Source organism: Wasmannia auropunctata, unplaced genomic scaffold (genome assembly GCF_000956235.1).
Source record: "Wasmannia auropunctata unplaced genomic scaffold, wasmannia.A_1.0 LD335844.1, whole genome shotgun sequence".
Classification (NCBI taxonomy): domain Eukaryota; kingdom Metazoa; phylum Arthropoda; class Insecta; order Hymenoptera; family Formicidae; genus Wasmannia; species Wasmannia auropunctata.
The window spans coordinates 1,197,465-1,210,689 of NW_012027046.1; the positions used below are offsets into that span (position 1 = coordinate 1,197,465).

A 13,225-nucleotide genomic window follows, 5' to 3' on the forward strand; every position below is an offset into this window, starting at 1 on the left:
ACGTGTGCTCTTCCGATCTTTTATGATCCTTTGTGCATCTCCACAGATGCGTAATTAAATTTAAACTATAGTTTAAATAATATATTATTTAATTATAATGTAACATTAAAATTACTCCAAATTTATTATGACAAATAAGTAATTTACGTATAAGGCGCGGCAACTTATTTCTTACGATAAAACATAATAAACACTGAAAATCGTTCGTTAATTATTATGTAACAATATAATGTTCTAGAATGTTTTATTAATAAGGTCTTCTCGAGAAAGCATATATGCTGCTTCGTATTAAAGGACACGTGAAACTGCTACTGTATAAACGCATTTTTCGAGAAATCACGCCTCCCGTCGGCGACTGTCTCCCGTCGGCATTTGGAGCTTCCTCTTTTTTGTTGATTATATTATCATGCAACAATTATTTCCGTCGGGCCGTAGAAAGAAATTTCGAGGAACTTCTTCCAAAACGATTCAATGCATATAGAAGGTCCACGAATAGCAATTCCTTCCTGCGGCCAGATTATATAGGAGTCGAATTTCTGAAGACTTTAAAGATTTTTTAATTAAAAAATTTCCGTTCATTTTCAGGATTGCTGTGTGCTGCATCGTGAATAGACATTTACGTTGAGTGCAGAGTGGTGCAGCGGGCGCAGACGAAACGAGCAGATCTGACTGATTTTACAAATATAACCTCACTACCGCAGCTGAGTAGAGCTGAAGAAAATCATGACGGAGGAGATTTATACACGCCGTAATTAAATCACAAGTATTTTTTAATTTTGCACCGACGAGTCTAATGACAATTTCGTGAATCAAAAGTCAGAGGAGGAGTGCGATCTTAACAATGAGAATTATTTTAATTATCTGCAACACCGAGATGAAAACTTATACGTGACAGATGACAGCTCTCATCACATGCATCTTGTGCTGACGCTTTGAAGTTGTTACAGGGAGGATTTACGTGTTTGAATGAGACTTTCCTGTAGAGCAGTATATTTTGCGATATCTCGTGAGAAGGGAGGGAGAAGAAGATGGTATTACCGGCACGTATATTGCACAAAACCAACCGAGTCTCGTATCACTATCACAATATCTTTGTGATATGTTTACTGTCATTCACATTGTTCATTGTACTGATCTCGGTGTACCATATTTTCAAATTCGGCAACACGCAGAAGCACTCCGAGCATATTCCCGTAACGCTGAGCGACATAAATGCCCTGCCAGTTCACACGTTACCCGCCGACGCGAGTACTGCGGACGCGACCAATTCTTCCTGCACGTATTTCACCTGTTTCAACGTGTACCGATGCGGCAGCCAGGGGAGCAAGCTTCTGGTGTACGTCTATCCGCTCAAGGTGTACCTGGACCCCACGGGTAGACCGATAACCGGTCAGATGACGAAGGAATTCTATCAGATTCTGAGCGCTATTGTCAGCAGTAAATTTTACACTCCCAATCCGTACGAAGCGTGCATTTTTATCCCTACCATCGACACTCTCAATCAGAACAGACTGAGGCTGCAGGAGGTCTCCCAGGCACTGAGAACGCTACCTTTCTGGAACAAGGGGGAGAATCACTTGATCTTCAACATGGTGCCTGGAAGTGTGCCAGATTACAGCACCGTCATCGACGTATCGGTGGGAAGAGCGATGATCGCAGGTGCTGGAATGACGTCGTTGACGTACAGGCCTAGCTTCGACATCAGTTTACCGGTCTACAGTCCACTCGTAAATAATCTGAAAACGAATCACAGTAATGCGAGGTAATGTCTTGCATAATTTTTCTTTTTCGATTGTTTTGCACAAATGCAGTGGTAATAGTAAATTATTTTGCGTTTCAGAACATGGCTAGCGATGTCTTCGCAAATCAACATCAATACTGCCTTTGAGCAAGATTTAATGGAAATGAAAATGACATATTCAAAAGACATTTTGGTGCTGGGCCCGTGTCTGCACTTCAATCCAATGAACAATACAATACGTTGTGTAGGAGAGGATATATACAAGTATCCCGACAGCCTGCAAGTAATAAAAAATCGCAGTGCAAAAATATTTTATTCCCTTATTGATATTTGCATAATTGAAAGTACTTTACTTCCTCTTAGACAGCCACGTTTTGTCTGATAATCCGCGGCGCTCGGCTTGCTCAAAGTGCGCTTTTGGATGCGATGGCCGCCGGTTGTATACCTGTGATCATAGCCGATTCTCTAATGATGCCATTTCATGATGTGATCGATTGGACCAAGTAAGATGCGTTCGAATTAATATCTGATATATCATGTCTTAATATACAAGTCATTTTACTTATGATTCTCTCTTATCGTCAGGGCTGCTGTTTTCATACGTGAAGTTGACATTTTATTGACAATACAACTGCTGAAAAAGATATCTCATCAACGTATTACGGAGATGCAAGAACAGAACGCGTGGCTCTACGATCGTTATTTCAGTTCGATGGAGAAGATTACTGAAACTTCGTTAGAAATACTCGCGGATCGCGTTTTTCCGCATTTAACACGAGATTACACATATTGGAACATATCGCCCTACAAGGTGGATATAATTACTAAAACAAGAAAGCTCAATCTTTCACGTGTGTGTCTCAAGCAAATTGTTCCTTTCACGCAGGGAAAGCCCTCGCCACTCTTTCTGCCAGTGACTGCTCCGAAAACACGTGGCTTCACTGCCGTAATATTAACGTACGACAGACTGGAGTTATTGTTCCTATTGATTAATAAGCTTGTGAAGGTACCGAGTCTGTCCAAAGTTCTGGTAATTTGGAATAATCAGCAAAAAGATCCGCCACATTGTAAGAGCTTTTGACATATTCGTCTTGATTATCTACTAAGCTTCAAGTACATTACACGTCATTAATTTAACTAATTTAATGTTACAGCTGCTAGATGGCCAAAAGTGAGTAAGCCATTAAAAGTTATGCAAACGAAAGAAAATAAATTATCCAACCGATTTTATCCGTATGATGAGATTGAGACCGAAGCAGTGCTATCGATAGATGACGATATTATCATGTTGACTGCTGACGAAGTAGAATTCGCTTATGAGGTATACTTAAAATATTTACGTAGAAACCAAAAAATTACTTACATATATCACATTTACATCAAACATCTAAAAATGTATCAGACTTTCGAAATAGTACAACAATCAAATGTAAGTAAAATCAGGCAAATAAGAGTCCCACGCTGATATTGGAGCGTAAATTATCTTCAATTTATTTCAACTTTAAATTACACAGCAATCCTTCGCGAACGCGAATGAAGCCGAAACTTTATTTGCCCGATTTTACATACATTTGATTGTTGTACATTTCTAGTAATAACAAATTAAATTAAAACATATAATTGATAAACTTTTAGGTATGGAGGGAATTTCCGGATAGAATCGTCGGGTTTCCATCACGCTTACATATGTGGGATAATGGTACCAATTGTTGGAAGTATGAAAGCGAATGGACGAATAGTATTTCCATGGTTTTAACAGGGGCAGCTTTTCATCATAAAGTAAGCGCTACAGAACGTTTATGCTGTCCTCCACTCAAGAGATTAGGCGTTTTGTTATTTTATAACACTTTTATTTGACATTTCAGGCCACAAGCACGTTATTATAAGAATCCTTGGATTTTATTTTTTTCTAGAAAATAAACTAACATCCTCTCCTGTTGTCCTCATCAAGAATGTATAAATCTAACAATGTATTAATCTAACAAAGTAAATTATACCACCTTGTACGAGTATTATTGAATTGTACAGTTATAGCGTAAAACTTTATATCTTTTTCAATGCCTTTCAGTATTGGAATTACATGTACACTACAGCGATGCCTGGTGACATAAAGGAGTGGGTCGATGAGCACATGAATTGCGAGGACATCGCAATGAATTTTCTGGTAGCGAATATTACTGGAAAAGCCCCGTTAAAGGTAAGCAAGATTTTCAACCAATTTATTGATATTTTGTGAAAATTGTATAAAATCTTATAGGTGACACCAAAGAAGAAATTCCGATGCCCCGAGTGTACCAATACTGAAATGCTATCCGCGGATTTGACGCACATGGTGGAACGTACACAGTGTATAAATAAATTCTCTTCTATTTATGGAACTATGCCATTGGAATCGGTTGAATTTCGCGCAGATCCGGTTCTCTTCAAAGACGTATTCCCAGAGAAATTGAAGCGATTCAATGATATAGGCAGTTTATAATTTGCGTATAATTTTTTAAAATAATCATGGAAGTCAGTTTATATATTTAATATGAATCAGTACTACGATCCTGGTAGATCATCGGCAATTCATTAAAAAGGTCGAAAAAGATTAGTTTATCGAGAATTTATGTACATATCTATCAATTAAAATGTAGGTATATAAAATGTCCAATTATACTACAATTGGATTTATTCAAAGTTGAATTAGATTTGCTATTTTTTTTCATAATATATGAAAATGTAAATAATGCAACAGTCTATAAAAATACTATTTTGATAACGCTAATTATAAAATCTTTTAAAACTCTTCAAATTAAATTCTGTATTCGTGATGATAATTTGAATTCGATTTACTTTATTCGACTTTGAATACTAACAAATTGCAAATCTTATTGAAAATGATTATATACTTAATTATCTATAATTCCATTTGATAACTGACCTCGATATCTTCTTAATTCTACCTAAAGTCTATTAATTGTAATATATATGTGTATTTATTTTTTATATGTATTATATAATAGGTGAAATATTTGTTTATGATGGTAAACCAAAGATGATTTGAAATTGTTGTCGGGAATTATTGTACATGTTAATAGTGATGCACGATCATTGTATTTATATAAGTTAACTATAAAATTTACAATAACGTACACAGTAATATAAAATTTAGGAAAATATGTTTACTGTAGAAAATTGTGATTATGGAAAATTAATCAATTTGGCAGCATTTATGTATTTCATGAAATTAACGTGAATTTTGTATAAAAAATTTTGTATATAAAGTATTTTAGGCGCTATAACAGAGTGTTTACTGAAAAAACCTGGAAAACCCGGAATTTTCAGATAATTTCTTAAAAGTCAAGGATTTTTGTGGAATTTTATCGGTTCGGGAAAATTTTTGGAATTTTACTTTTAAATTTAAATTGTCTCTTTCTGGAAACTTGCTTGTTTTATCGTTCTATCTTGATAATACATGTTGAAAATTAGCAATATATAAGTATAATACGCATCTACATATATTTTCGTACATCTCGCGACTTTTTATAAAAAAAAAAATAGGTAAAGAACGTAACGTTACAGAAGAAAATTCACCGATGCTATACAGGGTGTTAAGAGTTAAATTCCAAAAATTCACAAATTTTCATAACAATATTCACCAAAACAAGAGAAAAAAGTCTAGTGAACATGAGCAATGACCTGAAGAAATATTTGTTGAGATGGTCATTATCTGAGGCCGTTTTTATCATCGCTATAAGAGGTGCTCTACATAGTTCCTGTCTCTTTCTCTCTCACACACATCCTTTCACTTTATGTTTCAAAGGATCACGTACTCTTGCAAACACAAGACGAAGAATCAATACGAAAAACATGAAGATCTCACATAAGCACAGGTATTATCATCGAAGATATTAATTTTAGGACGCATCTTTATTGACGATATCTGTTTTTTAGTATTTATATTTTACAGTATATTAAAAAACGGATTTTATAGTTTATTTGCGTTACTTACACTCCAAATTATTTCAAAATCACACTAAAAAATTTTCTAATCTTACGTAAAATTTTTGATTAAAAAAACGTGAAAAATCCGAGAATTCTCAGAACATTTTTTTACGAGATTTCAGCAAACACTCCGTATAAACAACTCTTACAAGCTTATTACATATGAGATGACACACATAATCATCTCAGTCTTTATCGAGTTCCGTTAATTTAAAGCACACGCCTTCGACAATAGCTTTCTTACCTACTTCATGTGATGGTAAGGCCGACATGTAACTCTACAAATACAAAAAAATAGATTTTTTTAACAAATCTAACATTTCATATTAATAATTTTAGAAATTAATGCTTCTAACTTAGAAATAAAGCTATCTTTTATATATTCATAAACATGTATATAAACTTTATATCAAGCCAAAAAAATTGAATATGTACCATTGGTGCACGTTCACATGTATTCATGTAACCTATTATCATAGAATTTGTAGAATGGCTCCAGAGAAAATCGCCTAATCTCTCCTGTGGCGAGTACCGTATAGCGATGACACCACCCAGCTTTTGTTCAAGTCCGTAAAGAAATTTCGAATCTAAAGAAAAAGTACGGATTGTCATCGCTTTCATTGACCGCCGGGTAATTATCTGCTACACACCGATAAAATCTGTGTTCATCGCACGATGCAAACTCGTGGTCGGGCAAGTTGTGTCTGAAATAGCTTCCGCAACCGTGCGCGCTAACGAGGTGCGCACAAGATGTTCCCCACAACCCGAAGTGCTGGTGCCTACTGAATACGAAGTGTCCTTGCAAGCCCAGGTACCGCAGCCCCACACTCCAGCCTAGGATCAGAACAAAAAAGTTTGGTAAACTATATATGAAAACGTAAATTATATACAATATTTATGTACAAAAAAAATTTTTAGTTATATAAATCGATTATATATCGATGTGACAAATGTGATTCGTACCTGCCCAACTCTTCCTGGATATTTCAAAATTATACCACCGCTCGAGCAAGCTGCAGCGATGTTTCCACTGTCGTCAACACATATGGCACCTACTGTATCCATCCTTTTCTTAGCACACTACAACATAATAAATAATAAAAATTAAATAATAAAAGTTTTACTTGAAATAAAATCAAAATGTACATGAGATAAATTCTTTATACCTTTTGAACCTCTACACTGCAGCTTTCTACTTTTCTTTTATAATGTTTGTATATCTTTTGAGCTCTCACTGGAAAAAAAAATACATTAGATAAATAAAAGATAATAGATATTGCAATGTACACACAGAAATCAAAAATCAATTTCTAGTAGCTTGTTAAAAACTTAGCAAACATTTCTTATGCTAATTCTACCTACTTGATATTAACTGTTCTGGTGGTAAAATCTGTATGCCCATCTCGTGTGCCCAAATATGCGCACCATTTCCAACCAAGAAGCTAATAGAAAAAGGATAAAAAATAATTAAAAATTAATAACAATCTTGGTACAACGATCATAAACATTTAAAAACTGGAGTAGCACCTAGGAGGAATTCTGCCATATGCAAACTTAATGGACTGCTGCTCGCACAAGCGCTTTGCCAACAAGACAGGATTTTTTATTCCGCTAACCGCACCGACCGCACCGTATTGCAAACTGCTACCGTCCATTACACTCGCGTCGCATTCCACTGTGCCGTTCAACGTGAGATTCGATCCAAATCCGGCGTTTGTCATAGGAGAATCTTCCAATACCACCACTGCCTCTACCACCGCGTCTAATGCATTGCCATTGGATTTCAAACTTTGAGCTCCCTGATGGATAAAAAAAAACCATAGAATTTACAGAAAATTAGGTATGATGGCTAATTAAATCACTTGAAAATTTTACCACTTTGCATGCGTCGCGACATAACTTTTGATACTTTTCTTTGAGCGACGCCGAGTGCTGCCCAGCACCTATCAACAAAAAAAAATATATAATAATGTCACAATAATTTACATACAAGTATTAATTACAAGTAATCCCTAAACAATAACATACCAACATGTACAGCAATAAATCCTTGCTTATCACTCATGAGACCGAATCTTGTTTCCCTAATATATTTTCTATTCTATTTATATCTCTCGTGAAGTAAAAAATCCTTTTATCAGCTGTAAGAATATTGAGGTGAATCAAATACAAAATTTTGTGAGTCGCTGTCATTACTAAAAACGATATTTATTTGGGAATGTACCTTCAAACACAGTAAACCTCGATGTGCTTTAACAGTACTGCTTTACTTAAACAAAAACTTATTGGAGCATAGTTAAGAGAATACCGGTATCTTCGAAGAAATCTCAGCTTTTATGAACACGTAACGTATTATCAATCGTAATTATGTCATTCTTCTGAGATCCTGCAGTTTTACAAATTCGTTCTTTAAGAGCTTAAGAATTGTACTTATACATAAACATCCTATCGCGTCTTTTCAACGCGAAAACAGTCAAATGCACGAGCTGTAAACGTAAACAAAGTGAGGCTATGTGCCTGCGAGAGCTGCGCGCGGGGTCTGATACGGGCTTAAGGGTGTCGGTCTTTAAATAGCACCTATCGTCGGTATATTATCCCTCGTTTTCTCTCACTGTTCCGAAACCGATCAGATCCGGGGCTGTCGCGTGCGGGCAGAACGGGAGAGAGGGCGCTCGAGTCGTCCTCGTGAAAACGCGCGGGCAGGAGAGTGTTGGTCAGCCTGTTCCGTGCGAACCGCGAATGCCCATGGTACCCGAGCGCGATATACGGAGAATAGTACGCCACCGATTGTATGTACGTTTGCCAGTACTATCGCGATATATGCCAAATTAAATGTTCCATGAACGACGAGTCGCACGTTTGAGAGGCCGGACGAGAAGGCGCCGTCCGGGCTAGCCCCCCGCCCCGGCACTTGCGGCGAATTCGGCGCAGCGAACCCCACCGCGAGGCATCGTCGGGCCGACCGGGTGAGAAACGGGTGTGCGTCGCACGCCGCGCGACGAGGTTAACCAGCCTCACGTCACGCGCCGTTACGCGCATACATTTGCACGATCGAGATTTATATTCACAAGTGGAATCCCGACCGTCCGCGTTGCTGCTCCGCGCTGCGTATCGAGGTTCCGTGCTCTTATTAACGGCGGCTCGTTGTCGCTACGGTGTATCGTTATGCCGTGGCGGCGTTTTTTTTTTACCGTACATTATACCCGCGCAACGACACTGTAACGATAACGGAACTGTTAAGAGAATCCGTCGTTGCAGAATTTAGCTTCTAATGCTTTCCGAGAGGCGTTTTCTTTACGCACGAAGGCATTAAAATGCGAGCGTGTGATAGAAGCGCCTCGGCCGATGGGATTTCCAACGTATATTCCGCCAAAAATGCGATGATATTCACGTCGGTTATCTTTCACGGTCAAGATGTATATAATCCGTTTAGTATACTTGAACAACTTTGTGTGTAAAATTTGTTCTTTGCGGCTGAATTTTCTGTATTCTCTGCCCTTCCTCTTTTGCTCCAACGTTATGTGTCTTTTATTTCAGTCCTTATTCTCAATATTTGTGCAGAATAGTACAAGCGAACTTATTATTTTAATGAGTGATAATTTTGTGCGGTACAATTACATAGTTTAATAACAATGATTTCTTCTTTTAGGTTGAATTCTTATTATCAGCTCCCAGCAGACTTGGTTACTTTGATCAAACAGGATATAGATCGACATTTATTCATGCTTTTGCCTAATATTCTGATGTGAAAACCCAATGTAAGTAATCCTATTTTGAAACTATACAAGTGTAGAAGCACAGGCGCATGTTTAAAATTGTCCTCATGTTTATTGCTAAATGAAGTTTTTACTTCCGCTTTCATATAAATTCAAGTTTGTATGATATCTTAATAAACTCGAGCTTTAAATGAGCTAAATAAAACTTTGAACTGGATGAGCATATTATTATTAGTGTAAATATGGGAAATACAGAGCTTGTCTACAGTTCACATAGCTTCACAATGCACAGTTTCCATCTTTGAAATATTTGCATATAAGATACATTAAAACTTTGAACTGGATGAGCATATTATTAGTGTAAAGTTAAATATAGGAAATACAGAGCTTGGTGTCTATAGTTCACGTAGCTTCACACTGCATAGTTTCTATTTTTGAAATATTTGCATAAGATATATACAAAAATTATATCAAGTACAACATTATACATAAGAATTTCTGATTTTTTTGTTTTTTTTAGATTAAGCTACAATAGTAACATGTTGTTGAATGGACAGTAAAAGAGTATATATATATATATAACAATGTCCATGATATTTGACTTTTTGAAGAAAATCTTCGGATGGGTGGATGAAGGCTCTCATAAACGGAAAGCCTCCGAAGATTCCTTCGAGGAAGACTATATAACACCCAAGAAATTTAAGTCCGGCTATAACATAGCGCGTAAGATGGAACAACAGTATTTAACTATTGACGACAGCGATGACGACGACATCGTTTACGTGGGCGAGCAGAAGTGCACGCCGATGAAACCGTGTGCGCAGTTGAATGGTACTCACAAGAAGCAATCGCAGCCCTACGAATGCTACAAAGTTATGCCTCCTCCCTCTTGTAAATCCACCTGCTTCATGCTGCATCACAATAAATCGGCTGTGGAGCACTTTCTCCATCACAAGCACAGAATGCTGGACACCTGTCACGCGTCCCCCACACTGTCCAAAACTAATCAATTGAAGGAGAGATATCAGTACGAGGAGATGCTGCAAAATCTGTTGCCAAATAGGATACAGGTGTTTACGGACAAGCGTACGGAGTATCCATCTTCGCGCAAATCCGTAGAGGTGATTGACCTGGAGAAGCATTCGGAAATAAAGGCCAGCAACAAAATTCAATCGTCTAGCACGTCTAAGATAATGGCAGCGTCGTTCCGTCACAGGGATTGTATGTCAAACTGCGCTAGAGTAGACAGAGAAAAAGTTCCTACCTCGAGCTACAGCGACAAGGGTGTCGCGAAGTATCAGCAGTCCAGCCGATTTGTCACACGACTCGACAGACCGAGTACCAGTAATAATTTCGTGAGACCCTCCACGCCGAGAGTGCCCGTCAAGGTCGCCGCGACGAACTCGCTGCGCGACGAGCTGGCCGCGAAACCCGTCATGAGGCAAGACTTCATCCCACAGGTGACCAAGAGGTACAACGAGCGGATCGAGCAACGGCACAGGGAGGCTGAGGAACTGAAGAAGATGACGTGCGTCCTGTCGAAGCACAACAGATACGCGCGCGAGGCGGCGCTGGAGGAACAGCTGGCGCGTTCTATGAAGTTGTACCTGGCCGTTCTCGACGACAGAGAGGAGCCGGAGGAGCCGGCGCTGCCGACGCTGACCGACGAGATGCTGCGGGAGGTGAGATGCGCCCTCTTACCGTGTCCCGCGGGCGAGGTTCTCGCGGAGGGTTTCGGCCTGAGGATCACGCGGAAGGACCTCGCCACGCTGGCCGACTTGAACTGGCTGAACGACGAGGTGATAAACTTCTACATGAATCTGTTGATCGCCCGTGGCACGTCCTCGGACAAGTATCCGAACGTGCACGCGATGAACACGTTCTTCTATCCGAAGCTTCTCTCGGGCGGCCACTCGTCCCTGAAACGGTGGACGAGAAAGGTGGACATATTCGCGCAGGATCTCGTGGTTGTGCCGATACATCTGGACATTCACTGGTGCATGTCGATAATAGATTTCCGGGATAAGTCGATTCGCTATTACGACAGTATGGGCAGCAGCAACCCGAAATGTTTGGCGGCGCTGAAACAATATCTGCTGGACGAGAGTCTGGACAAGAAGAAGCAGTCTTACGATATGAGCGACTGGAAATTGCAGTCCGCCAAGAACATTCCGCAGCAGATGAACGGCAGCGATTGTGGCGTGTTCTCGTGCATGTTCGCCGAGTATATCTGCGCAAATAGGAAGATAACGTTCACGCAGGAGGACATGCCGTACTTTAGAAACAAAATGGTTTATGAGATACTGAAGGGTAAACTTTTGTAAGAGGAGAGGCGTCATTGATGCTTCGACAAGTTGGAAGATGGCCAATGCTAGCGAGAAACTCCCGATTAACTGATGAAACTGTATTGTAATAATATTATAAATATAATACATGATTATTATATTTCCAAAGAATTCTCCAATGCATTAAATTGCCTGTCTGGCATCTATATATAGCACATGTGTATCTATATTGATTTGTTAACATTTTATTCGAAGACAACAGAATTATAATTATAATTATACAACATAAAGCCATTACTTTCTCTCGTTTTGTATTCTAGAAGAGAAATATGCTTTTAAGAAATTTGAGTTGAGATTTTGTGATATTTTTTTAATGACGCACAGCCTGTCAGGCAATTTAATGCATTGGAGAATTGTCTGGAAATACAATAATTATGTATTATATTTATAATATAATACATAATTATTATATTTTCAAACAATTTTTCAATGCATTAGATTGCTTAGTTTTGTCACAATACAGTTTCATTCTTAATCCAGAGTTTCTCGCTATTCGTAAAAAGAGAAAAGAATGGTGAAAAAAAGCTTCCTAATGACCTTTCTGTAATCTGTGCTTTGTTATTAAAAAAATAATACTGCAAAATCTCAACTGAAGTTTCTTCAAAGCATATTTCTCTTTTAGAATACAAGATGAGAGAAAGAGGCAGCTTTATCTTGTATAATAATTATAATTCTGTTGTCCTCGGTTGAAATATAAACGGACTAATATAGATATAAATGTGCTATATATAGATATGAAAATATTTTTTTCGCTGTACAAGCAAGACGGTGCGATGATAATTTCATTGTTTTAACGACAGAAAGATTGTAATTTTTCTTTTGTTTTCCTACGAGTTTTGGATGGCGTAAAAGGATCGCGTTAAAGGACGTAGACACGAGTATTGTAGAATGCGAAATGACTCAAAGAAAATGAGACAATCCTTCTGTCCATAATTGTACAGCCACAACAGTTTCAGTTATATTTCGTTTTGTATATTTCTCATTCGTTTCGAAATTAATTCATGTATAAAGCTAAAGTTGGCATAGCAAAACACAGATAGTTTATTTGCGATTATGCATATATTAATACAACAAAAACGCGTATTAATCTGATCAGCTGAAACATAACTTTCAAATAAATAACATCAATGAATATTTGGCAAGGACATTATATTATTTTCGATCCCTGAAATTATCCATACAACTAACTGCTGTTATAATCTCAAATGTAAGATATTTATTTAATCTAATTCTTTGATCATGAAATAATATTTTATAAATAAATATTTTTCTACGTTTTTTCTTTCTCCTGTCCTCTTTTATTTTTCTCTCAGACACAATCAGATATATTTTGTTTCAGACATACACACATATATTTACGATTAATATTAATTGTATTATTGTTATTAATTAACTTCTAAAGCGAATTATATATTGAAATAATTTGAAATAACTTT

At 37.7% G+C, this 13,225-nt stretch overlaps 3 protein-coding genes across 8 annotated transcripts; 2 read left to right on the top strand and 1 right to left on the bottom strand.

Annotated features, from left to right (window-relative positions):
• Positions 1–599: 599 nt before the first annotated feature.
• LOC105455807 (exostosin-2) lies at positions 600–4,945 on the top strand. 3 transcript variants are annotated; one of them, XR_975161.1, is made up of 9 exons: positions 600–1,762; positions 1,841–2,024; positions 2,105–2,244; positions 2,327–2,552; positions 2,628–2,808; positions 2,896–3,062; positions 3,377–3,520; positions 3,607–3,727; positions 3,810–3,860. XR_975161.1 is itself a non-coding variant. In XM_011699413.1 (9 exons), the coding sequence occupies exons 1-9, from the start codon at positions 1,029–1,031 to the stop codon at positions 4,218–4,220; spliced, it is 2,127 nt and encodes a 708-aa protein (XP_011697715.1). In that variant the 5' UTR covers positions 601–1,028; the 3' UTR covers positions 4,221–4,945. The 3 variants fall into 3 exon arrangements, 2 of the variants coding, with proteins under 2 accessions (XP_011697716.1, XP_011697715.1); XM_011699413.1 differs by lacking the exon at positions 3,607–3,727 and adding an exon at positions 3,999–4,945 and having other exon boundaries at positions 601–1,762; positions 3,810–3,938; XM_011699414.1 differs by having other exon boundaries at positions 3,607–3,896.
• A 943-nt stretch (positions 4,946–5,888) lies between these two features.
• Positions 5,889–8,298, bottom strand: LOC105455808 (threonine aspartase 1). Of its 2 annotated transcripts, none has more exons than XM_011699417.1 (10): positions 8,037–8,298; positions 7,757–7,869; positions 7,604–7,671; positions 7,256–7,527; positions 7,091–7,170; positions 6,895–6,962; positions 6,692–6,808; positions 6,379–6,562; positions 6,164–6,315; positions 5,889–6,006 (listed from the first exon to the last, which is right to left on the bottom strand). In XM_011699417.1, exons 2-10 carry the CDS (start codon positions 7,791–7,793, stop codon positions 5,914–5,916), a joined length of 1,071 nt encoding a protein of 356 aa, XP_011697719.1. In that variant the 5' UTR covers positions 7,794–7,869; positions 8,037–8,298; the 3' UTR covers positions 5,889–5,913. The 2 variants fall into 2 exon arrangements, with proteins under 2 accessions (XP_011697719.1, XP_011697718.1); XM_011699416.1 differs by having other exon boundaries at positions 7,953–8,297.
• A 151-nt stretch (positions 8,299–8,449) lies between these two features.
• On the top strand, positions 8,450–12,996 carry LOC105455809 (sentrin-specific protease 1-like). 3 transcript variants are annotated; one of them, XM_011699420.1, is made up of 3 exons: positions 8,450–8,517; positions 9,378–9,486; positions 9,965–12,996. In XM_011699420.1, the coding sequence occupies exon 3, from the start codon at positions 10,029–10,031 to the stop codon at positions 11,766–11,768; it is 1,740 nt and encodes a 579-aa protein (XP_011697722.1). In that variant the 5' UTR covers positions 8,450–8,517; positions 9,378–9,486; positions 9,965–10,028; the 3' UTR covers positions 11,769–12,996. The 3 variants fall into 3 exon arrangements, with proteins under 3 accessions (XP_011697722.1, XP_011697721.1, XP_011697720.1); XM_011699419.1 differs by having other exon boundaries at positions 8,455–8,521; XM_011699418.1 differs by having other exon boundaries at positions 8,463–8,694.
• The last annotated feature ends 229 nt before the right edge of the window (positions 12,997–13,225 follow it).

Coding starts and splice junctions, on each gene's coding strand:
- LOC105455807 (XM_011699413.1), top strand. CDS start 1,029: ATGGTATTACCGGCACGTATATTGCACAAAACCAACCGAGTCTCGTAT. Junction 2,809..2,895: donor GCAAAAAGATCCGCCACATT/GTAAGAGCTTTT, acceptor TTAATGTTACAG/CTGCTAGATGGCCAAAAGTG. Junction 3,939..3,998: donor CTGGAAAAGCCCCGTTAAAG/GTAAGCAAGATT, acceptor AAAATCTTATAG/GTGACACCAAAGAAGAAATT.
- LOC105455808 (XM_011699417.1), bottom strand. CDS start 7,793: ATGAGTGATAAGCAAGGATTTATTGCTGTACATGTTG. Junction 7,528..7,603: donor GTCGCGACGCATGCAAAGTG/GTAAAATTTTCA, acceptor TTTATCCATCAG/GGAGCTCAAAGTTTGAAATC. Junction 6,809..6,894: donor GCAGTGTAGAGGTTCAAAAG/GTATAAAGAATT, acceptor ATTATGTTGTAG/TGTGCTAAGAAAAGGATGGA.
- LOC105455809 (XM_011699420.1), top strand. CDS start 10,029: ATGTCCATGATATTTGACTTTTTGAAGAAAATCTTCGGATGGGTGGAT.